The sequence below is a fragment of the Gorilla gorilla genome, chromosome 5 (assembly GCF_029281585.2).
Source record: "Gorilla gorilla gorilla isolate KB3781 chromosome 5, NHGRI_mGorGor1-v2.1_pri, whole genome shotgun sequence".
NCBI classification, from domain to species: Eukaryota; Metazoa; Chordata; class Mammalia; order Primates; family Hominidae; genus Gorilla; species Gorilla gorilla.
Window position 1 is genome coordinate 141,766,758 of NC_073229.2, and position 23,695 is coordinate 141,790,452.

At 37.6% G+C, this 23,695-nt stretch overlaps 1 protein-coding gene across 2 annotated transcripts in view; it reads right to left on the reverse strand.

Moving 5' to 3' along the window:
• Window positions 1-23,695, reverse strand: part of GOPC (golgi associated PDZ and coiled-coil motif containing) — a 42,779-nt gene that overhangs the window by 17,292 nt on the left and 1,792 nt on the right. The window contains exons 2-3 of one of the 2 annotated variants that reach the window (XM_004044595.3): window positions 1,531-1,695; window positions 79-102 (exon numbers count right to left, since the gene is read on the reverse strand). In XM_004044595.3, coding sequence (XP_004044643.1) covers window positions 79-102; window positions 1,531-1,695 — 189 coding nt within the window. The remainder of the gene's footprint in view (window positions 1-78; window positions 103-1,530; window positions 1,696-23,695) is intronic. The other variant, XM_004044594.3, reaches the window with a different exon arrangement.

A 23,695-nucleotide genomic window follows, 5' to 3' on the forward strand; every position in this document is an offset into this window, starting at 1 on the left:
CAACATATAATATGCAAATAAAACACTAAGAACACTTCAGCGTGACATATTAAAGCAAAACAGAAACAACATACTTACCAGCTCCTCCACAGAGGGGCCAGACTTCAGATATAAGAAAAAAGTTTTATAATTAGAAAAAGATCAAACAAATGATTTTATTTAGTGGTATCATCATTATAAGGAAAAATCCCACATGTTGAATATCATTTGGGTAAAGTTCATTAGAACAAATATATTTGCAATCTATAAACAATAGTAACTGTAATAGCATTAGATTAAAATTTTTTGTTTTATCAAAATTAGTCAACATAACTGGTACAGTGTTCTTTTCATCATACTCTTTCAAATTCTAATGTTAAAACTCCAGGTAAATTCTTTTCTAGAGAAAATTTAGATTGTTTCTGAATGTTAATGTCAAATAGCTCGAAGAAGCAGTTATGAGCTTTTATTTCAGTTAAATAAAACCCTTCCAACACAGATTCACAGACTTAGAAAACTTAAGAGTTTAACTTAAAATTATTTTCATGGATTTGTAACACATCATTACTAGGAACTAATTAACCAAATGAAATTAACTGAAAACAAATAAAACTTATAAATGTATTACTCTCATTATATCATCAACATCATTTCATGTCCTGCCTCTGCCAAGCAATAGCTGTCTTATTTATTGCTGTGTCCCATATAGGAACAAAATATCTGCTATCTCTTACACACTCAAAACATATGTGGTACACAGTGGCAGGAAAAATGCTTACAATATATTAAGAGCAAAAGAAAAGAATGTGCTACTGGTTGGTACCCAATTCCATTTCTTACTTCTTCCTTATTAACAGACTCCAGTTTTACTGGAAGTGGCCATATGGCCAATAGGAGACTGACATGCAGCTGGGGATGGTCAATGAAATGCTGGCAAAAATTACTGAGAAAGATTTAATAATAAGCTCTTTAAAGAAGGCTAACATCATGGAGAAGCATCTTTTTGCCCTTTCCTTAGATTAATCCTTCTTCCTGCCTGAAATGCAGACATGAAGAAATCCTGAGGATGGAAACCATAAGCTAAAAATGGCAGAGCACAGTGATGGAAGGAATCTGGATCTCTAATATTTGTGGAACTGCCGTATCAACTCTAGACTGCCGGTCTCAGATTTCATTTCAGAGAAAAATAAGTACTATTCAAGAATAATCCCAATGTTACTTGGGATTTCTGTTATATGCAACTGAATTTAATCCAACTGATACAGTAGGGCAAAAAAAATCTTATATGTTATAATCACAAATATCTTTTAAACATATTTATACATATATTTTAAATAGGAAAAATTCTATCAGTTGATTGTTGATATCACTGATTATCTATAGGTGATGAGATTGTAGATTATCATAATGATCATAAACTTTATATTTCTTATATTTTCTAAATTTCCCACAATAAGCACATATATTTTATAACTTAAAAGTCTCATTCAAAATTGTCCTCTACACCCTGTAAAATACATGCAAGTGCATGTCACTCTCTAAACTACTTACCAATTTTGCCTTAATGGTACCAGAGTCAACACTTTGACCAGTTTTAGCATGAAGCTGCAGCTGAATAGAGTGCAGCTGTAAAAGCTGATCATGTACTTCTTTCTCCAGAACAACTTTCTCTGCTTGGGTTTCTGTCAGTTCAGATTTCAGATCCACCAACTGTGCCTTATAAAGAAAACAACAGAAGAAATTAAGGATGCTTAATTTTCTTTCTTTTGACTAATAATTGTTATTCAAGAATGACAACAGAGAGACTACCTTTGAAATAAATACACAAACATTAGAATAATATTATCCAAGATACAAGACATCCATCTAAACTGACAGAAAATCAATAGTATAAGTCAGATATTTCGGTAGCAAGAGAAATCCACTATAAGCTGTATCTTCTAATAACACAGAATGCTACTTCCATTTTACTTTGCTTACTTTAAGAAACCTTTTTACTGTTTCACCTTTATCTTCAAAGCTTATGAAAACACAAAACTATGAGGTGGTTCACCATGTGGTAGAGACAATGTGTGCTGTGGTGGATCACTAACATTAACAGTATTAGAGAAGATGTCAGTAAGTGAGTTGTGTTCTGTCTTCAATCCAACGAATACTAGCCCAAATCATCCCAATCATTATCTAGTGAAGTTATTTTAGGTGCTAAGGTATCAACTTCTGAGACTATGGTAAGCCTAAAGATCAGAGTTAACTGTAAGTCTTCAGCTTTAGCATAGCAGAGCAACTCATCAGGACCACTTACCAATTCAGTTTGAAGTTTTCATTTTTGCACAATTGATATACTGTTTTACAATTGTGCACAGGATGTGTCCCTTGTGTTTTTGGTTTTCCCAGCTAGCCAGTAGATTAAAGATCAAGACATGCCTTTGTTTCCTATTCAACTCAACATAATTTTGCTAAGCATCTAAGGGCCCAGAACTATGCCAGCACAATGAGAAAAAAAATTGTAGATAATATTTTTAAAAATCATAGATCATAATTTATGCCCTTGACAAGCTTTCATATCAACTGGGTTGATAAATACACATGTGGACCAACTAAAATAATGTGGCAAGTTATATACAGAGAGAGAACTGACCCAGTCCCAAGGAATTCAAACTAAAGGAAGGCTTAAAGAAGGGAAATAAGAAAAAGATTCATACTGAAAGTGAGTTTAGAAGGGCTTTGAAGGAAAACAACAACATGGACAAAATAGAAGCAGTAATGAAATACAGACATGGGAAGACTAGCAAAGGCAAAGTGGAAGAGAGACTACAAGCCTCTCTGAGCATAGATAGGGATCAGATAATTGGAATATGTCTCTATATCCCAACTGCACCAACCAGTGCCTAGTGCATAAAAGATGCTCAAATTTAAGTATCTGTAAAGTTGAAATAAATTCTAATACTAGCCCTGTGATTCTAGATAAAACATTCTGTCTCAAGTTCCCTCAGTTTAAAACAGTGATAATATCCATGGCTTTGACTATTCTCATAAGATTATTAATCTTATATACAAAAGAACTTATTAGACTAGGAAAATGTTATTATCGAGGAGACTAAACTACCTCAAGGGATGGTATACTGACAGACTGGATATGACCCGATAGGAGAAATGAAGCTGAATACAATGAATGGCTTTGGATGATAAACTAAAACTGATATTCAATCTAACAGGAAATCATTCTATGCCCTAAGTGACATTTTTTGTTTTTATTTTTAATAACACCTTTATTGAGATATAATTCAATATCATAAAATTCACTCTTTTAAAGTAAATAATATAGTGGTTTTTAGTATATTCATGAAGTTGTACAACCATAGTTACTACGTAATTTTGAAGCATTTTCTCTCAATGGCATTTTAGCAACACTACTAAGGAAGTGAAGACAAGGACACAGTAGCAACGTCCTATTTGTAGCTTATCAAATGACATCTTATCATGGTAACTTTGTAAATGAAAATAAAGGATTTTACAATGCTGAAAAGAAATCGTTAGCAATACTTAGTTACAGTGTGATCTAGTACAGTGGATGTGCAATGGAAGATTAGGTCAAGAATAATGCAAGTATTTCCAGTTTTGAGAATAATGAAGCCATTGATGGAAACAGTAAGATTAGGATGACAGCTTATATAGACATGAGAGAAAGAAAAAGATAAATTTAAGTTTTAGGCATGCTGATTTTGTGTCAACCATGATATAATCAACAGGAAATATTCCACAGAATGTAGGAAATAAAGAAAATAAATAAGTGAAAAGGTAGGATCTGGATTAACACTAGGAGCACGGAGATGTGAATTCATATCCTATGAGTTACAGGGAGAACAGAGTATCAAGGACTGGCATGGCCCAAGAGGTAGAAGAAAAGAAGTAGCATGCTATAAATTAACCAAGATGTGGTATAATATAAATAGTGGGCTGCCTCTTGCTTTTTTACTTCCTGGAGATCACTCCCTATTAATAAAACTTCTTCATTCCTTTTTTTTTAAATAACTTTTTAATTCATATATAAACATATCAGGGAAGTACACAAGTAACATATTACAAAAAATACCTATTTAACTATCACTCAGATCTTGAAAAAAAAAAAAAGGGCAGTGCTAGCACCCCAGGATCCTTCTTTTGACCCACTCCAATCACTACCTCCACCTTCATCCACAAAGGTAACCATCAGAGTATACACTGACTTCTAACACCATAAATAGTTTTGCCTGTTTTTGAATGTTTGAGTATGCTTATAAGATTTGTTCATAGCTTGTTTTGCATAGCTGCACTTCATTTTCAGCAATATTGTATTCACTAAATAAATATATAACATTACTATTTTTCATTCATTCTACTTTCCCTCAACTTAATTCTACTTCTCATTCTATTTCATTCTACTTTGGATGGGCATTTGTGTTGTTTTGAATTTTTGACTATTAAAATGATGTTGCTATGAATCTATCTTTTGATACATATTGCATATATTTCTCTTGAGTATATATCTAGGAGGGAAGCTTCTGGGTTACAGAGTATGTACGTTAGACTTCAGGAGAAAAGGTCACTTTTCCAAGTGATTGTAGCAGCTGACATACCCACCATGTATTAAGAACTTTGAGAGCATCATATCCTTGCCTTCACTTGGCATTGTCAGTATTTTTCATTTTAGCAATTCTGGTAGGGATGCAGTGGTATATTGTTGTGGTTTTAATTAAAATTTCCTCATTGCTAATAAGGTTTAACTGCCTTTTCATATGTTTACTGACCATTTGAATACCCTCTTTTGTGAAGCACCTGTGTTAGTCTCTTGCCTATTTTTCTAGAGAGTTGTCCATATTTTTCTTGGTGGTTTGTAAGTTCTCTCTCTCTCTCACTCTCTCCCTCCCTCCCTCTGCCTCCCCCCCTACACACACACACACACACACACACACACACACACACACACACACACATTGATAGAGGCAGGAGGCAGAGAAATTCTAGGCAGATGGGGGTGTGTCCTCGGCAAAACCCCATCTTCAAGCCTAAAAGCTGAAGCCCAAAGTGAGAACTTCCATCCCTGTGTGTCCACTCTCTCCTGACTGGTTCTTTCTGAATAAGGTCTTTTTACCAATCAAATGTTGTCTTTTCTAAAACTACCTATGGCCTGCCCCGCCCCCCATCCTGTGCCAATAAAGACCCCAGACTCAGCCAGTAGAGAGGAGAAGCAGCTGGACTTCGGGCACAGGCATCATGACTTCAGAGATGGTAGCTAGACATCAGAGAGAGGCAACTTGACTTCAGGGGAGAGTGACATGCCCTTCCCATCCCCTTTCCAGCTCCCCTCTCTGCTGAGAGCCACTTTCATCACTCAATAAAATTCTCTGCATTCACCATCCTTCAATTCATGGATGAAGGATGGTCAATGCAGAGAATTTTATTGAGTGAATGAAAGTGGCTCTCAGCATGAATTCACATTACCTCATTCTTCTTGGGCACCAGACAAGAATTCGGGACCCACCAAGTGCAGGTACCCAAAAAGGCTATCACACTGGCCCTCTGCCCTTACTGGTGGAGGGCAGCTGCCCCACAAAATGCAAAAGGTGCAGTGAGCTGATAATACACTTCTGTCCAGCAGAGCTAAGAGAACCTTGTAACATGCCCTCTGGAGCCTTGGGATCACAGGCACCCGGACCTGGATGCTGCCACAGGGCCTGCATGGAGTTTGCTCCTGCAGGTACTAAAGCAGCTGGCCAGTTCCTACACCTGCTTGCCTACACACTCCCTCCCATGAGGGGTGGAGTGCAGCAGACCCAAGTGAACCAAGTTTGCTCCTGCCAGTGCCAAAGCAGCCAGCCAGTTCTCATACTCATTTGCTCGTGTGCTCCCACCTGCCAGGAGTTGAGCAGGGTGGGCTGAGTAAACAGGGCACCCCTGTCGTGAGTACCGTGAAGGTGTCAAGAAAATATCCTGCATCAATATGAACTCCTTTATTGGGTATGAGTTACAAATACCTTCTCCCATCCTGTGGCTTCTTTTCACTTTATAAATGTGTATTTCAATGAACAGAGTGCTTAATTTTAATGCAGCTCATTACGTTAATAGTTTCCTCCCCAACAGTAAATGCTTTTTTGGCATGAGTTCTACCTTATCTGGTATCAAGTTTGCAACTCCTGTTTCATTTTATTTGCAATTTACTCAGTATAATTTTGTCTGATCTTTTGTTTTTAGCCTTTCATCCTATTTGTCATGTTATATTTGTATATAACATAACACACATGTAAAGTCTTCATCGCTCTCTTTGGTGGCTTTAAAAATGTACCTTTTTTTAATCTTCTGGAAGCTCTGTATCTTTGTTCTAATGATTACTGTGACATTATATCCTAATTTCCTCTTTTGACTGTATTTTAAGGTATTATCTTTAAGGTATTATCCCTTCTGTGAGAACTCATGAAATTAGCTAGTTGACATTTCACTTCCTTCACTCTTCTCAAACATTTAACAAAGTGTTATCCTTCTACTCCCAGCTAATAACTATGAGCGATCATCAAACTTATTTCACATTTTCAGAATACTCTTCTCCCATTTTGAGAATTGAAAACAAAATCTATATTGCAGCACATATAGCATTCAATATTATTCCATCATCTTTAACTCCAATACTCTTTGTTCTGCAATTAAATATATTCTATGCTCAGTACCAGACCTTTAATCAAAGCTACTCCAATGATTTCAGCTCATTCCCAGGAATAGATTTATCAGAAAGGTTTCTTTGGATTAGTGGGAAAACAACCACAACCTCAAAGTGTTTTTCCTATTCTCTCATTCCACAATAATCATCACAGAAACTTCTGTGACCAAATGTGGGGGATTTCACCCCACCAACAAACAAGCAATCAATTTTGCAGCAGACATCAGTTGGGTGTCCTCCAATTCAATTTTGACACTATTTACCTGGAGATACTGTCAGATCCCACAGATTGAGGGCTCTGTCCTACAAGACTGCCCCATTCTTTTCAGACACTAGTTGCAAGTCTATGCTTCCAGAACTTCTGACTGAATGGCTTCAAGTTGGGGTTCCCATATTTCCCTTTTTAGGTTCAATTAGTTTGCTGCAGCAGCTCACAGAACTCATGGAAGCACATTTACCATTTTATTATGAAGGATGTTACAAAGGATACTGATAAAGAGATGCACAGAATAAGGACTGGGGTAAGGGACACAGAGCCTCCATGCCTTCCCTGGGGGCACCAGCCTCCATGAACTTCCATGTGTTCATCTATCCAGAAGCTCTCCTAACCCTGTCCTTTTAGGTTTTTATGGAGGCTTCACTACACAGGTGATATAGTTTGGATGCCCGTCCCCTCCAAATCTCATGTTGAAATGTGATTCCCAATGTTAGAGATGGGGCCTGGTGAGAAGTGACTGGATGGATCATGGGGCAAATTCCTCATGAATGGTTTAGCACCATCCCCTTGGTGGTAACTGAATTCTCACTCAGTTCATACGAGATCTGGTTGTTGGAAAGTCTGTGACCTCCCCCACCTTACTCTTGCTTCTTTTCTTGCATGTGATCCATCTGCTCCCGCCTTCACCTTCCACTATGACTATAGGCTCACTGAGGACCTCACCAGAAGATGCTGGCATCATGCTGCCTGTACAGCCTGCAGAACTGTGAGTCAATTAAAATTTTTATAAATTATCCCCGTTTGATATTTCTTTATAGTGACACAAAAACAAATTAACATAAGAGGCATAACTGGTTAAAATACTGGCTACTGGTGATCAACTTAATTCTAAGCCTCCTTCACTCTCTGGAGGTCAGGCACCAAAATCAAAGTAATTTTTTTATTCAGTTTCCTATTAATCCACTTGCTTAAACTTTAATCCTCTACCTATATTATTTTCTAAGAATACACAACAACTACACAATTTTCATTTTAAATATAAGCAGGTTTTTATTTTTTTAACTGTCTTATGGATAAATACTCCAATTATTTTACCTTAAGCCCCCTCAAAAGCCTCATGTTTTGAAGGAGGAGCAAACTAAGCCAAGAAATTTGTGAACATCAAGTTGCACAGCAGGAAAATTGGATGCAGCTCAATCATTACTTTTAGCATGCCATAGAGCTCTTTTGATAAAGTTTTAGAAGGTCCAAGCTAACAACCTAAAACAACTTTATTTTACACATGAAGAAACTGAGACCTAAGAGATTATGTGAGATGCCCCAAATTACAAATTGCATGGTATTAAAACTCAGACCTCCTCCCGACATCCTTTGTAATTCTGGCAATAATAGAAAAAATGGGGAAGATGTAGTCCATGAGCTCCAAATGACAGCATATTCCCCAAATATCAGAACTAGACAAAGCTTTAACTAAACAGCAGATTCTGAACCCCATACACACACCCCATACCCATATACATGCACAAAGACAGGCACTGGTACTTGTGAGCATACACAGGTATGAATACACAGACACACCTGTAGGCATGCAAACAGGAACAGATGCAGGTACAGATATGCAAGCAAACAAAGCACACATTCCCCAAGTTGTTTAGTAATTATGAAGAAAATAGTTGACTCCACATGGCAATTTAACTATAATGAACTATAGCACAAAAAGCTGCTGATAAAGGTGTAAATATTATGTCACATCTACCTATAATTGCTTCTACACCTTTTGTTTTAAAGTATGTGTACAAAAAGTAATCACTTCACCTTTTAAATATCTGTATTCTCTTTATGTTTTAAAATGTTAATTTAGGATGAAAGTACAGATTGGAATTTAAATCTCTAGCAATTATACCATTTAGTGTCAATATCCCAAATTTATCACAGACATCCATCTACTTTTCAAAAGGCTTTAAACCTCATATAGTCAAAAAAACAAAAATGTAAAAAATAAAAATCATATAGAGATGGCAGGATAACACTATAAAAAATACTAACGTATTAGTTATTGAGTACTATATTAAATTTAATATAGTAAATTGAGCTTCCAATTAATAAGAGAATCTTTACAGATTATGCAAATCCCCTTTTCTCATTAGAGGAGGCAATTCCATTTTATCTGGCAAAACTGTCTTTTTTCCTGGAACTAAACTTTTAAAAGAATGCATCACAGAGATTCTTTTTTTTTTTTTTGAGATGGAGTCTCACTGTGTCACCCAAGCTGGAGTGCAGTGGCGTGATCTCGGCTCACTGCAAGCTCCACCTCCCAGGTTCACGCCATTCTCTTGCCTCAGCATCCCAAGTTAGCTGGGACTACAGGTGCCCACCACCACTCCCGGCTAATTTTTTGTATTTTTAGTAGGGACGGGGTTTCACTGTGTTAGCCAGGATGGTCTCGATCTCCTGACCTCGTGATCCGCCCGCCTCAGCCTCCCAAAGTGCTAGGAACAGAGATTCTTACATAAAAGATCCTAAGCTACCTGACAGACAACAGAGGCAGAACCATTCTTCATAAGACCTTTTCTCTTGTGACAAAAGTCAAGAAGAAAATGTAACTAATGAAAGCCATTTTGATCCATTCCTTTTCTTGTACACCTTCAAAATATCATTTAACTCATTCACTTTATTATAAAAAATCTCCCTCTATTTTTTCTTTCTTCTATGTGCCTGAGGTGGTCAAAATCACAGAAATCTAATGAGTCTTACTCTAAAACACAAGACTATGACCAAACAGAAAATATATTCAAAGGTCAAATTGAAAATCTCTGCCATCCCTCAAGATAGGAAATAATACTCCTCCATACTTCAAGTCAGCTCTTGAAGCAGTTATCTGGTCTATGAAAGTTCTGTGAGAAAGTTGTATCTGTTCACTCTATTTTTTTTCTATCCAACCATAATGACCTCTGAGTTCATCTGCCATTAGTTCTCCCCCAAAAAATAACATTCTACAGTCTAGACAAGCAAATGTAATCCTCATAATATACTCTGAGAGATGCACTTTTTATCCAGATATGACAACTGAAGTACATAGAGGTTAGGTAACTTCACCATGGTCATTAAAAAGCCAGTAAACCAGGCATACATAACTACTAGAGAAGCTAAGGCAGGAGGATCACTTGAGCCCAGAGTTTGAGGCCAGTCTGGGCAACACAGCAAAACCCCCATTTCTTGAAAAAACCAACCCCCCAAACAGTATATAAAACTACAAATTGTAATGAGCTATATGAAAGAAACTAAGAGAATTAGCAGAGTGGAAGTGTATGGCTATTCTTCTGGGAAGAGTTTTGATTATTACTAAAGCAGCAGGTCCCAAGGTCTATGGGACATTTTCAGGGGATCTGAAAGGTCAAAACTATTTTCATTATAATAAAATATTATTTGTCTTTTTCACTATGTTGACATACTGAAGGTACAAAAGTAATGATGAGTAAAATGTTGGGATTTTAGTACAAGTCAATGCAGTGGCACCAAGCTCCATCAGTAGTCATTGTAGTCTTTACTGCTATGCACTTGTAGTTTTTGTCACTGTTGATGTTTTGTTTTACTTTTTTTTTTTTTGAGACAAGGTCTCACTGTGTTGTTCAAGCTGGGCTGCAGTGGCATGATCACAGCTCACTGGGGCCTTGGAACTCCTGAGTAGAAATAATCCTCCCACCTCAGCCTCCTGGGTAGCTAGGACTACATAAGCACATGGTCATTTTTAAATTTTTTTTGTATTTTTTGTATTTATTTAAAAATAGGTCTCAGTATGTTGCTCAGGCTAGTCTTGAACTCCTAGTCTAAAGCGATGCTCTCACCTTGGCCTCTGTATTAGTCTTCACTGCTATAAAGAAATACCTGGGACTGGGTAATTTATAAATATTATTATTATAAACAAAAGAGGTTTAAATGCCTCATGGTTCCACAAGCTGTACAGGAAGCATGGCTGGGGAGGCCTCAGCAAACTTTTTTTTTTTTGAGACATTGTCTCACTCTGTCACCCAGGCCAGGCTGGAGTGTAGTGGCATGATCCTGGCTCACTGCAACCTCCACTTCCCAGGTTCAAGAGATTCTCCTGCCTCAGCCTCCTGAGTAGCTGGGATTACCATTGCCCGCCACCATGCCCAGCTAATTTTTGTATTTTTAGTAGAGATGGGGTTTTACCATGTTGGCCAGACTGGTTTTGAACTCCTGACCTCAAGTGATCTGCCCGCCTCAGCCTCCCAAAGTGCAAGGATTACAGGCATGAGTTATCCTCTATTAAGCCAGGAATTTAAAGGTTTGCAAAAATATAAAACAATGCTATTCTTCTAAAACATTTTTTGGTTTTAGAAAATATAATTACGTTTTAATTTAAAATCATTTATATTAACATGTAATGAGTTTATTGTAGTTATTTTTAAATGACGTAATAAAGTTTTCTCAGTTTAATTTCTAATACAATAAATTCTACATTTATACTTTTTTTATATTTTATATTTTTATATATTTATACATATAACCCACATTAAAAAAAAAAAAAGAGCTCTTTGGGGTTCTCAAAATTTGTAAGAATGCAAAGGGCTCCAGAAACCAAAAAGTCTGAGAACCTTGACTTAGACCTTCTGAAAAAAGGCTCATGTGGCTCCACCATATAGAGTAGGGATAGGCAATCTTTTGGCTTCCCTGGGCCACACTGGGAGAATTGTCTTGGGCCACACACAAAATACACTAACACTAATGATAGCTGTGAGCTAAAATTAAAAAGAAAAAACAAATCATGCAAAAAAATCTCATAATGTTTTAAGAAAGTGTACGAATTTGTGTTGGGCTGCATCCAAAGCTGTTCTGGGCCACATGCAGCCCACAGGCTGCGGGTTAGACAAGCTTGAGATAGAGTAAGGAAAGAATGGTAAGATACATCATAGGAGGGATACCCAATGTCAGATCATGCAGAGCCTGTCTGCCAAAATTAAGAGCTTGAATTTTATTCAAAAAGCAATTGATGAATTTATGTTTTCTTATTTTTTATTTATTTATTTTGTTGAGATGGAGTTTCGCTCTTGTTGCCCAGGCTGGAGTGCAATGGTGCAATCTCGGCTCACTGCAACCTCCACCTCCCGGGTTCAAGTGATTCTCCTGCCTCAGCCTCCCCAGGAGCTGGGATTACAGGCATGTACCACCATTCCTGGCAAATATTTTTTTAGTAGAGATGGGGTTTCACCATGTTGGTCAGGCTGGTCTCAAACTCTTGACCTCAGGTGATAACGCCCACGTCAGCTTCCCAAAGTGTTGGGATTACAGGCGTGAGCCACTGCGCCCAGCCCTAATGTTTTTTTTTTAAAAGGCAGCTATGTGTAATATGAGAGACAACATGAGTGAACTGAGTTGGGGGATGTGAAATGGAAACCAGTTGATAAATCTGACAAGTAATTTGCTGTAAACCTCAAATAAAGATCCAATCAATAAAAAATGTTTCTATTTTAATTTCAAAGCACTCAGTTGCTCCACGATCAAACTGGAGATGGGGTGGGGAGGAGAATCAACCTACTCAATATTTTAGGAATATCACAAGTACTAAATCCATACTCAATATTCTTATTTCATGATGTTTAAAGTTATTTTCAATCAGTTTCAATTTTTTCCCAAAATAAGATACCATGAAATATTAACTCACAAATTATATGCTTGTGAATTACATACCAGGGGAATAAATGAACCTGAAGATCAGTCTTTCAGCAATGGAGCAGGCACTGTATACATGAATATAGAGTCAACAAGCAGATACCATCCTAGCTCTCATGAAGCTTATATTACAGAATGATTGTGGGTAATCTTTGAAGATTTATAGCAGAACACCAGATGCATTTCAAAAAATTCATTCATTCAAATAAACATTGAGTACTCACTGTGTACCACAATCTGGGGACACAAAGATGAATAAGACATGGATTCTAGAAGTTCTCTATTAGGAAAAGACAAGAATGTATTTCCAGGCTGGGCATGGTGGCTCACACCTTAATCCCAGCACTTTAGGAGCCCAAGGCGGGTGGATTGCTTGAGCTTAGGAGATCGAGCCAGCCTGGGCAACATAGTGAGACCCTGTCTCTACAAAAATTACAAAGAATTAGCTGGGCGTGATGGTATATGGCTGTAGTCCCAGCTACTCAGGAGGCTGAGGTCAGAGGATCACTTGAGCCCGGGAGGTCGAGGCTGCAGTAAGCCATGATCGTGTCACTACACTCCAGCCTGGGCAAGAGTGGGACCCTGTCTCAAAAAAAAAAAAAAAAAAAAAAAAAAAGATAAAAAGATTACATTTCCAATTGTGATGCAAAGTGTGGTAAGCACTATTTGAAAGACGTGTAATGTACCAATTCAAAAAGAGGTAAGGGGAGGTAGTCAGAAAGAAGTTCTCTGAGCTTTGAATGGAGATCTGCTAATACAGGGAGTGGAAAGGGAAAGGTGAGATATGAAAACACCTGACAGGTGAAATAGGGAATAACTAGATCAAAATGACTGGTATTTAACACATCAGTTCCAAATTTTGTTGTTGTTTTTTTTTTTTGGAGAAGGAGTCTCACGCCGTTGCCCAGGCTGGAGTGCAGTGGCATGATCCCAGCTCAATGCAACCTCCACCTCCCAGGTTCAAGCAATTCTCCTGCCTCAGCCTCCCGAGTAGCTGGGATTACAGGCATGCGCCACCACACCCAGCTAATTTTGTATATTTAGTAGAGATGGGGTTTCACCATGTTAGCCAGGCTGATCTTGAACTCCTGACCTCAGGTGATCTGCCCACCTCGGTCTCCCAAAGTGCTGGGATTACAGGCGTGAACCACCACACCCGGCCCCAAATGTCCAATTTTAAAAAGGGGCCAAATACCAATTCTGTAATCCTTATATAAACCAATCTGATATCTATACCAAAGGAAGTACTCAGCAATGTGGTTTGGGAGCATGGAAGCAAAGAATACAAAAAACAAACAAAAAGCTCCTAGAAACCAAAATAAGTTCACAAAAAGATAATGCTGCCTTCTAAATCAGCTTCACAAAGCATTTGATGGTTCAAACTATTTCCCCTAAAACATGGTTCTGACCTTCAAACAGCTTACATTCTAGAGGTAGAAAGATGTGGTAACTGCTAATTATAGTACAATGTAACAAATCTAGCAGTACAAATAAGTTCAAGGGCTTAGGGCAGCCTCTGCCTATAAAGAGCAGAGAGGAGTGGAGTAAGGAAAGCCCTCTCTGAGACAATGACGTAAGTGGAGTCTTGAAAGATGAGTGTTTGATACTGTAGACAAAGGGTACAGAGAAGGCATTATACACCAAAGCCTATGTGAAAGTACAGGTGCCATAAAAGAGCAAGGCCTATTTACAGAACTGCAAATAGACCAGTTTTATTGAGGCAAAAGCAGCTAAGAAGGGGTGATAAGAGATAAGGAGAGACAGACAGGCACACTGATCACCGGGCCAAAGAATTTGAATTTTAGAGAGATACAGAAAGAAGAATGACAGAATTAGGTTTGTCTTTTTAAATACAAACCACTAATATGAATCACTCTAGAATGATCAGGCAACAAAAGGATGGTTTGGAAGGAATAATGATTAGGAGACTATGTTAGGAACACGCAAGAAGAATAAGGACCTTAATTATGCAGAATATCCTAATCTTATCTCATTATCTTTCCCAGACCTGCTCCTCCTTTTCCTGTATTCCTTACTTCAGTAAATAGTAATGTATAAACTTCCTAGGGCTGTTACAAAAAATTAGCACAAGGCTGGGCACGGTGGCTCACGCCTGTAATCCCAGCACTTTGGGAGGCCAAGGCGGGAGGATCACTTGAAGTCAGGAGTTCGAGACGAACCTGACCAACATGGTGAAACCTTGTCTCTACTAAAAATATAAAAATTCACCGGGCATGGTGGCTGGTGCCTGCAATCCCAGCTACTCATGAGGCTGAGGCAGAATTGCTTGAACCCAGGAGGCAGAGGTTGCAGTGAGCCGAGATTGTGCCACTGCACTCCAGCCTGGGCAACAGAGTGAGACTCTGTCAAAAAAAAAAAAAAAAATTACCACAAATGTGGTGGCTTAAAACAACAACATAAGTTTATTCTTTCACATTTCAGGATGCCCCAAGTTTGAAATAAGGTATTGACAGGGCTGGCTCTTTCTGGAGATCCTGTGCCTCTCTCCTAGCTTTCGGTGCTGTTGGCAATCACTGGCATCCCTTGGCTTGTAGATACATCACTCCAATCTCTGCTTCTATCATCACATAGCCTTCTTCTCTGTGTCTGTGTGTGGCCTTTTCTGTCTCCTATCAGCACACTTTCATTGGATTTAGGGCGCCCTCTAATCCACTATAATCTTACCTCCATCTTTGCATAATTACACCTGCAAAGACCCTCTTTCTAAATAAGGTCACATTCTGAGGTTTTGGGGTGGATATGAATTTTGGAAGGATACGATTCAACCCACTACAGATACTGATCAATCATTTCCCAAACAGAAATGCACTGTTATCCTTAACCCTTTCTCTTATCTCCTGCATCTACATAATTATCAAATCCTGTCAATTCTCCTTCCTTAGTCTTCAATTTATCTCCTTTTCATCAGCCCCATTACCACTTTCACTTCAATAACACACTTGTCTGTATAACAAACTCCTTTGCTATAACATTGAATAAACCTAGTTATTACTCTCATTACTGTGCCTGCACCTAAACAGATATGCATTGCTAGAGAAAATCACACAACAGTACAGACTGGTTGCACCATAATTTATGATAACTAACCCCAAGCCATTCCTCAACAATGCCTGGCAGTCCTGTTTCTCTGGCCAACTGGCTCTCCCACTGTTCCATAACTATCTCAAACCTCTTCTACTAGCCTCATGCTCTTACTCTCACCTATTTTCAGCAACTGACGTGGGCTCCTATTTTACAGAAAAAAAAAAAAAGCCATCAAACAGAAACTTCCACAACCTCCTACTGTCCGCTCGCATTCTCTCCCTCTTCTAAGTAGCTGTTATTACAAAATCTTACTAATATTAATTACCCCACTCTTTTTCTATATTTGGCTTTTCTCTCAAGTAGATGCTTCTCACAGACTTATGTTTTATTTGTTTTTATTTAAAAACAAAATGAAAACAAAACCTCCCTTGTACCCTACAATCTCACTTCTTGCTATCTATTCAGCCACACTCACTCTTTCTGTCTACTTTTCTCTCCACCTCCTCCATCCCCCATCAGACATAATGTGTTTGTGCAGAGACTGATTTCTCTAGCTCCGTAGCCTCAGGCCTTTTACTTAATCCCTGTAAAGTTGGAGTAACTATACTAATAAACCTGTTTCCAGGACTGTTGTGAGAATTGGATGAATCAGTCTATGTAAAAGACTCAGAAGAGAGGTTGGCCCATGGTAATTGATCAATAAAGTTGGCAATATTGTTATTGCTAATAATATAACACATTCATCTATCTATTCAGGCAACCAGCTGCACAAGATTGTCACTTGGATTTATCCTGAACTCCCTCATCCCTCTGTTCCAATCCATCTCTAGGTTTTTTTTATTTTTACCTCTCCAGTTTCTCTTGTTCTGAATACCTTCTCCTACCTCTATTATCTTACTCCACACTATCATAATCTCACATAAACAGAAACCTTCTAAACAATTTTCTGCATTCATTCATGTCATTCTCTGCAATTTTCTCCATACCATAGTCAGAGTGAACTATTCTAACTTCATATCTGAGGCTACGAACTGGTTTAAAAGACTTCCCACGATTATGATAAAGCCCCAAATATTTTTGCATGGCCATAAAGTCATGTAGAAATAGTCCCTCCCTGTCTGTTCAAACTTATCTTGTACCTTGCTTCTTTTGCCCTCTTCTCTTGTTACACATACCAACTATCTCTCGAATCTTCAAATGCACTATGATCTTGCCCACCACAGGTGCTTTTCACTTCCCATTCCCTCTACTGCAATGTTGAATGGCATTCCTATGTCTCTTAGCTTAATTCATTCCTATTCACACATAATTCCTTTATGTCTTAGCTCAATAACTTCCTCAGGGAAGCCTTCTCTGACATACCAAAATAGGGTCTCATTTACTCTTATGTACCTTTCACAGTATTCATCAAAGTTGCAATTTCTCATTTACATGATTATTCTCCCAACAAATTCCTCCAATATAATCCAAACTCCATAAAAGCCATGACTACATCCCTTTTTTGCTCTCCATTGTATCCCAAGTGCCCAATACAGCATCTGGCACATAATTCGTGTTCATAAGTGCGTACTGGATCAATATTAAACTTAAGCTTCAATGTTGCAAAACAGCCTATTTAAAAACAGGACAGATTTAAAGCAGCAAAGGGACAAGCATATCACCAGGTTATTATCAATGTGGCTCTAGATCAAAGTTAAAAGTTTCTCTACTGTTGGCTATGAACAGTAAATCACTTCAGAGAGATACTAACGGAGCAATTGCTGAGGGAAAGGAGGATGTGAAAGAAGGTGTATTGTTGTGCTGTTACTTTAAAAAAGGAGTAACAGGCAGAACACTATTTCAAGGCAGAGGTGAATTTTTTAAAGTGTTGGTTCACAATCTTTATTCTATTCCAACACACCTACTACTGCTAGTATTACTATTCCTACTGTAAACCTAAAAGGAAAAGGCTGAGGCACAAAATATACTTTAGTTTACCTGAGCCAAAATGAGGACAGCTACTCAACACATATTTCCCAGATGCCTGGGGAGTGCTCTGGCACCTGAGTTACAAGCAGATTTTAAAGGGAAAAAGGAACAAGGCAGATACAAAGTTGCTTGATAAGAATTCTCATTGGTCTACAATCACTGATTAGTGACTGGCTATTCATTGTTGCACTGTAAGGTATGACTTATGGTGTCCAGCATATGGTATTTTATGGCTACTTGGCGTCAGTTAGTCTAAATCCTACATAGAAGGTGGCTTCCAGAGATAACTGCTTAGGTCAAAAGGGAGTGCCATAACTGCAGTTTCATTCCAATGCCTCTCTAGGCCTCACAATGGAAAGGAACTCAGTTGTGTTTTGTTTTGTTTTGTTTGTTTGGGTTTTGTTTTGTTTTGTTTTTTCAATAGGTTTCTGGGGAACAGGTGGGGTTTGGTTACGTGAATTATTTAGTGATGATTTCTGAGATTCTGATGCACCCATCACCTGAGCAGTGTACACTGTATCCAGTGTGTCATCTTTTATCCCTCATCCCCTTCCCACCCTTTACTCCAGATCCCCAAAGTCCATTGTATCATTCATATGCCTTTGCATCCTCCTAGCTTAGCTCCCATGTATGAGTGAGAACATACATTTTGTTTTCCACTCCTGAGTTACTTCATTTAGATAATGGTCTCCAATCAATTCCACCCAGGTTGCTGCAAGTGCCACTATTTCATTCCTTTTTATGGCTGAGTAGTACTCCAGGTGTCTGTATATATACACACCATATTTTTTTAATCCACTTATTGATTGATGGGCATTTGGGCTGGTTCCATATTTTTGCAATTGTGAGTTGTGCTAGTATAAACGTGTTTGCAAGTATCTTTTTCATATAATGACTTCTTTTCCTCTGGGTAAATACCCAGGAGTGGGGTTGCTGGATCAAATGGTAGATCTACTTTTAGTTCTTTGAGGAATCTCCACACTGTTTTTCATAGTGGTTGTACTAGTTTACACTCCCACCAACAGTGTAAAAGTGTTCCCTTTTCACCACATCTGTGCCAACATCTATTTTTTTTGTTTTTTTGATTATAGCCATTCTTGCAGGAGTAAGGTAGTATTGCATTGTGGTTTTGATTTGCATTCCTCTGATCATTAGTGTTGTTGAGCATTTTTTCATGTTTGTTGGCCATTTGTATATCTTCTTTAGAGAATTATCTATTCATGTCCCTAGCCCTCTTTTTGATGGGATTGTTTGTTTTTTTCTTGATTCGTTTTGAGTTCCTTGTAGATTCTGGATATTAGTCCTTTGTCGGATGTACAGATTGTGAAGATTTTCTCCCACTCTGTGGGTTGTCTGTTTACTCTGATTATTTCTTTTGCTGTGCACAAAGTTTTTAGTTTAATTAAGTCCCATCTATTTATCTTTGTTTTTGTTGTGTTTGCTTTTGGGTTCTTAGTCATGAAGTCTTTGCCTAAGCCAATATCTAAAAGGGTTTTTCCAATGTTATCTTCTAGAATTTTTATGGTTTCAGGTATTAGATTTAAGTCTTTGATCCATCTTGAGTTGATTTTTATATACAGTAAGAGAGGAGGATCCAGTTTCATTTTTCTACATGTGGCTTGCCAATTGTCCCAGCACCATTTGTTGAATAGGGTGTCCTTTCCTCACTTTATGTTTTTGTTTGCTTTGTCAAAGATCAGTTGACTGTAAGTATTTGGCTTTATTTCTGGGTTCTCTATTCTGTTTCATTTGTCTATATGTCTGTTTTTATACCAGTATCATGCTGTTTTGGTGACTTTGGCCTTATAGTATAAAGTCAGGTAACCTAATGCCTCCAGATTTGTTCTTTTTGCTTAGTCTTGCTTTGGCTATGTGGGCTTTTTTTGGTTCCATATGAATTTTAGGATTGTTTTTTCTAGTTCTGTGAAGAATGATGGTGGTATTTTGATGGGAATTGCATTGCATTTGTAGATTGCTTTTGGCGGTATGGTCATTTTCACAATATTGATTCTACCCATTCATGAGCATGGGATGTGTTTCCATTTGTTTGTGTCACCTATGATTTCTTTCAGCAGTGTTTTATAGTTTTCTTTGTATAGGTCTTTCATCTCCTTGGTTAAGTATATTCCAAAATATTTTAATTTTTTTGCAGGTCTTATAAAAGTGGCTGAGTTCTTGATTTGATTCTCAGTTTGGTCACTGTTGGTATATAGGAGGGCTACTCACTTGTGTACATTAATTTTGTATCCTGAAACTTTGCTGAATTCATTTACCAGTTCTAGGAGCTTTATGGATGAATCCTCAGGGTTTTCTAGGTATACTATCATGTCATCAGCAAACAGCAACAGTCTGACTTCCTCTTTAACCATTTGGATGTCCTTTTTTTCTTTCTCTTGTCTGATTGCTCTGGCTAGGATTCTAGTACTACATTGAATAGAAGTGGTGAAGGGGGGCACATTCTTCAGATAAAAAGTTTCTTTTTTTTTTTTTTCTTCCACAGTGCCACTACTATTCCAATCAATGCCTATGATTCTAGCATAGCCATGATCAAGTGGCTCATGACAGCAAAAACTCACAAGCACGTGGAAAGTGTGAGAGATGTGAGCAATTTGAAATGGCACCACCTCAAAATACACTGATATTCTCTGCTATTCCATTCTCCTCAGATAAGACTCTTCCCAAATATTGCTATGGCAAAAAGCAGTCACATGGATATCATTTGTATTTAATTTTAAGATGTAATCTATGTTCTCAAAAAACTAAAAATAGAACATATACACTAGGGATATATGCCCCCTAAAAAGGAAATCAGTATGTTGAACAATATGTGCACACTCCCATGTTTATTGCAACACTATTCACAATAGCCAAGATACGGAAACAATCTATATTTCCACAACAGATGAATAGATTTAAAAAAAAAAAAAAAAGTGGTATATATACACAAAGGAATACTACTTTGCCATAAAAAAGAATGAAATCCTGCATTGAAGACCACATGGATGAGCTTGGAGGACATTAAGTAAAATAAGCAAGGCACAGAAAGATACATAATGCATGTTCTCACTCAAACGTAGAAGCTAAAAAAAATTGATCTACCAGGCATGGTGGCCCATACCTGTAATACCAGCATTTTGAGAGGTTGAGGCAGGAGGATCTCTTGAGCCCATGAGTTCAAGACCAGCCTAAGCAACATAGTAAAACCCCATCTCTACTAAAAAAAAAAAAAAAAAAAAATAGAAAAATTAGCTGAGTATAGTAGCTCATGCCTGTAGTCCAAGCTACTTGGGAGGCTGAAGCAGAGGGATCAACTGAGCTGGGAGTTGGAGGCCACAGTGAGCTATGATTGCACCACTGCACTCCAGCCTGGGTAACAGAGTGAGGCCCTGTCTCAAAAAAAGAAAAAAAAAGTTGACCTCATAGAAGTAGAGAATAGAACAGTGGTTACTGTTAAGTTGGGAAGGGTGAGGCGGGTAGGAAGATGTTGGTTAACACAGCGGTCACCAACCTTTTTGGCATCAGGGACTGGTTTTGTGGAAGACAATTTTTCCACAGGACAGCGTGGGGATGGTTTCAACAAAAGACATTAGACTCTCACAAGAAGCTGGCAACCCAGATACCTCGCATGTGCAGTTCACAACAGGAACAGGATTTGTGCTACTATGAGAATCTATATGAGAATCTAGTGCCACCACTGATTTGACAGGAGCCAGAGGTCAGGCTGTAATGCTCTCTTGCCCACTGCTCACCTCCTGCTGTTCAGCCAGTTCCTAAGAAGCCACGGACTAGTACTGGTCCACAGCCCGGGGTAACAAAATTATAGCTAAATAAGAGGAAAAAGTTCTAGTATTCTATAGCACCGTAAGATGATTACAGTTAATAGTAGCTTAATGTATATTTTCAAACAGCTAGAAGAGCAGGTTTTGAATTGTTTCTAACATGAATAATGTTTGAGGTGACGGATATGCTAATTACCCTAATTTCATCATTATTATGTGTATCCAAATACCACACTGTGCCCCCTAAACAGGTGCGATTATTATGTCAATTAAAAATAAAAAAGAATAGCCCTAATAGCCTATTCAAGTAAAAAAGTAACCTATGATTTTTTTGCAGCAAAATTTAATATTTTAATAATAAATATAGTGTTTAATGTTAACTACATTATAAATTACCCAAATTGGAGGTATCTGTTTCTTCATTATATAAAAGTATTTTATTACAGTAATATGATTAAAGGTATTAACCTCTGAAACCACTGAATGTCACGTTTGTCATATTAAACCATAAGTGGTTTCAAATATGTCTTAATGTCCATATAATTAAAACAATAGAACAAATTCAATCCTTTTCCTAAAAAGTAAAAAAGGGCAAGAAAATATGGAAATTGTTTCAAGCTTTCAAACAATATATGGAGCAACCACTGAAATTCTGTAGATGGAACAGCAGCAAGTCTACTTTGAAAGGCACTGCTGACAATGAACTTCTTTCCACAGCAATACACAATTGATTCCATGAAAACGGCAGAAGCTGCTAAACATGTACAGATTAACATCAAAGACAAATAAGTTGACTGTAACTGAAAAAACACAAACAAATGAACAAACAAACCAAAATCATTAGGATTTTTCCCCTCCCCATTTTCCTAAGATCTTTAAATCAACAGTTTCAAGCATAAAAAATATGCTCACATTGTGATATGCCAGCATTTCCTATTTTGAGAAACAATGCAACCTCCTAAACCAGGACATAAAGTCAGAATGTGTGATTTTAATTTCTGAAAAAAGAACATGCATAATTTATTACAATTCTGAGTACTCATCTAAAATATTTAAAGACAAAAAAAATGGAGCACAGTCTCCTACTCAGAAAATTATCCTTCCTCCCAATTTCAATTTTTATATCTGACATCAAGTCCCTGTTTAAAGTTTCCTTAGGTCATTTTAAAAATAAATAAAATATTGTTTCATTTTTAAAAAGTTGTTAATGCCCAGTTGATACTGCAGTTGTAAATGATATGAAATTTCTCATGTGATGTTTTAGTCCACTTTCTGTTTCTTATAACAGAATACCAGAAACTAGGTAATTTATAAAGAAAAGGAATGTATTTCTTACAGTTATGGAGACAGAGAAGTCCAAGGTCGAGGGGCCAGATCTCGAGAAGTCGAGAGCCTTCTTGCTGGCAGGGGATCTGTGCAGAGTATGGAGGCAGCATAGGGTGTCACATGGCAAGGAGGCTGAGCATGCTAACATGCTTACTCAGGTCTTTCTTCCTCTTCTTATAAACCACCAGTTCTACACTCCTATGATAACTCATTCATCCATTTATCCAATAACAAATCAATCTATAAGTGGATTAATCCATTCATAAGAACAGAGTACTCATGATCCAGTCTCCTCTTAAAGGCCCCACATTGGAGATTCAATACTGTCACATTGGGGATTAAGTTTCCCATACATGAAATTTGGGGGACACATTTGAATTATACCATGTGGTAAAGGCTACTCTTGATCTTTGTTGTTTAAAGCTAGAGAACTAATGGCCAGGCACAGTAGCTCATGTCTGTAATCAAAGCACTTTGGGAGGCCAAGGCAGGAGGATCACCTGAGGCCAGGAATTCAAGACCAAACTGGGCAACAAAGCACTCCATCTCTTTTTTGAAAAAAAATATAATAAGATAAAATAAGATGAAATAAAGCTAAAGTACTATTTCTAGAAAACATTAAATGCAATTTCACTATCTGAAAAAAATAGCTTTCTTGTGGAAATTACTACCAATAAAGAAATCAAGAGATGTTTTCATTTACCTACAGTAAGAAGTGATTACCTTCATATTAGCACTTTCTAATCTTTTCAAAAAGGATAGAAGAAATTAACAGTTCTCGCAGTGGAGAAGAGCCACAATTCTTGGATATGTAAATCTATGTTAATCAAATATTAATTATGCCACATATTTCATGGCTAATAGGAGAGAAAGAATGCTGACCACTAGGCAAGGAGAGGATGTTTAACTGACATTCATATTGATATAGATATAATGGGCACTGTCAATGACAACGAGTAATGATGATTTCTTAGGAAAGCATGTTCAGAGTTTTGCACA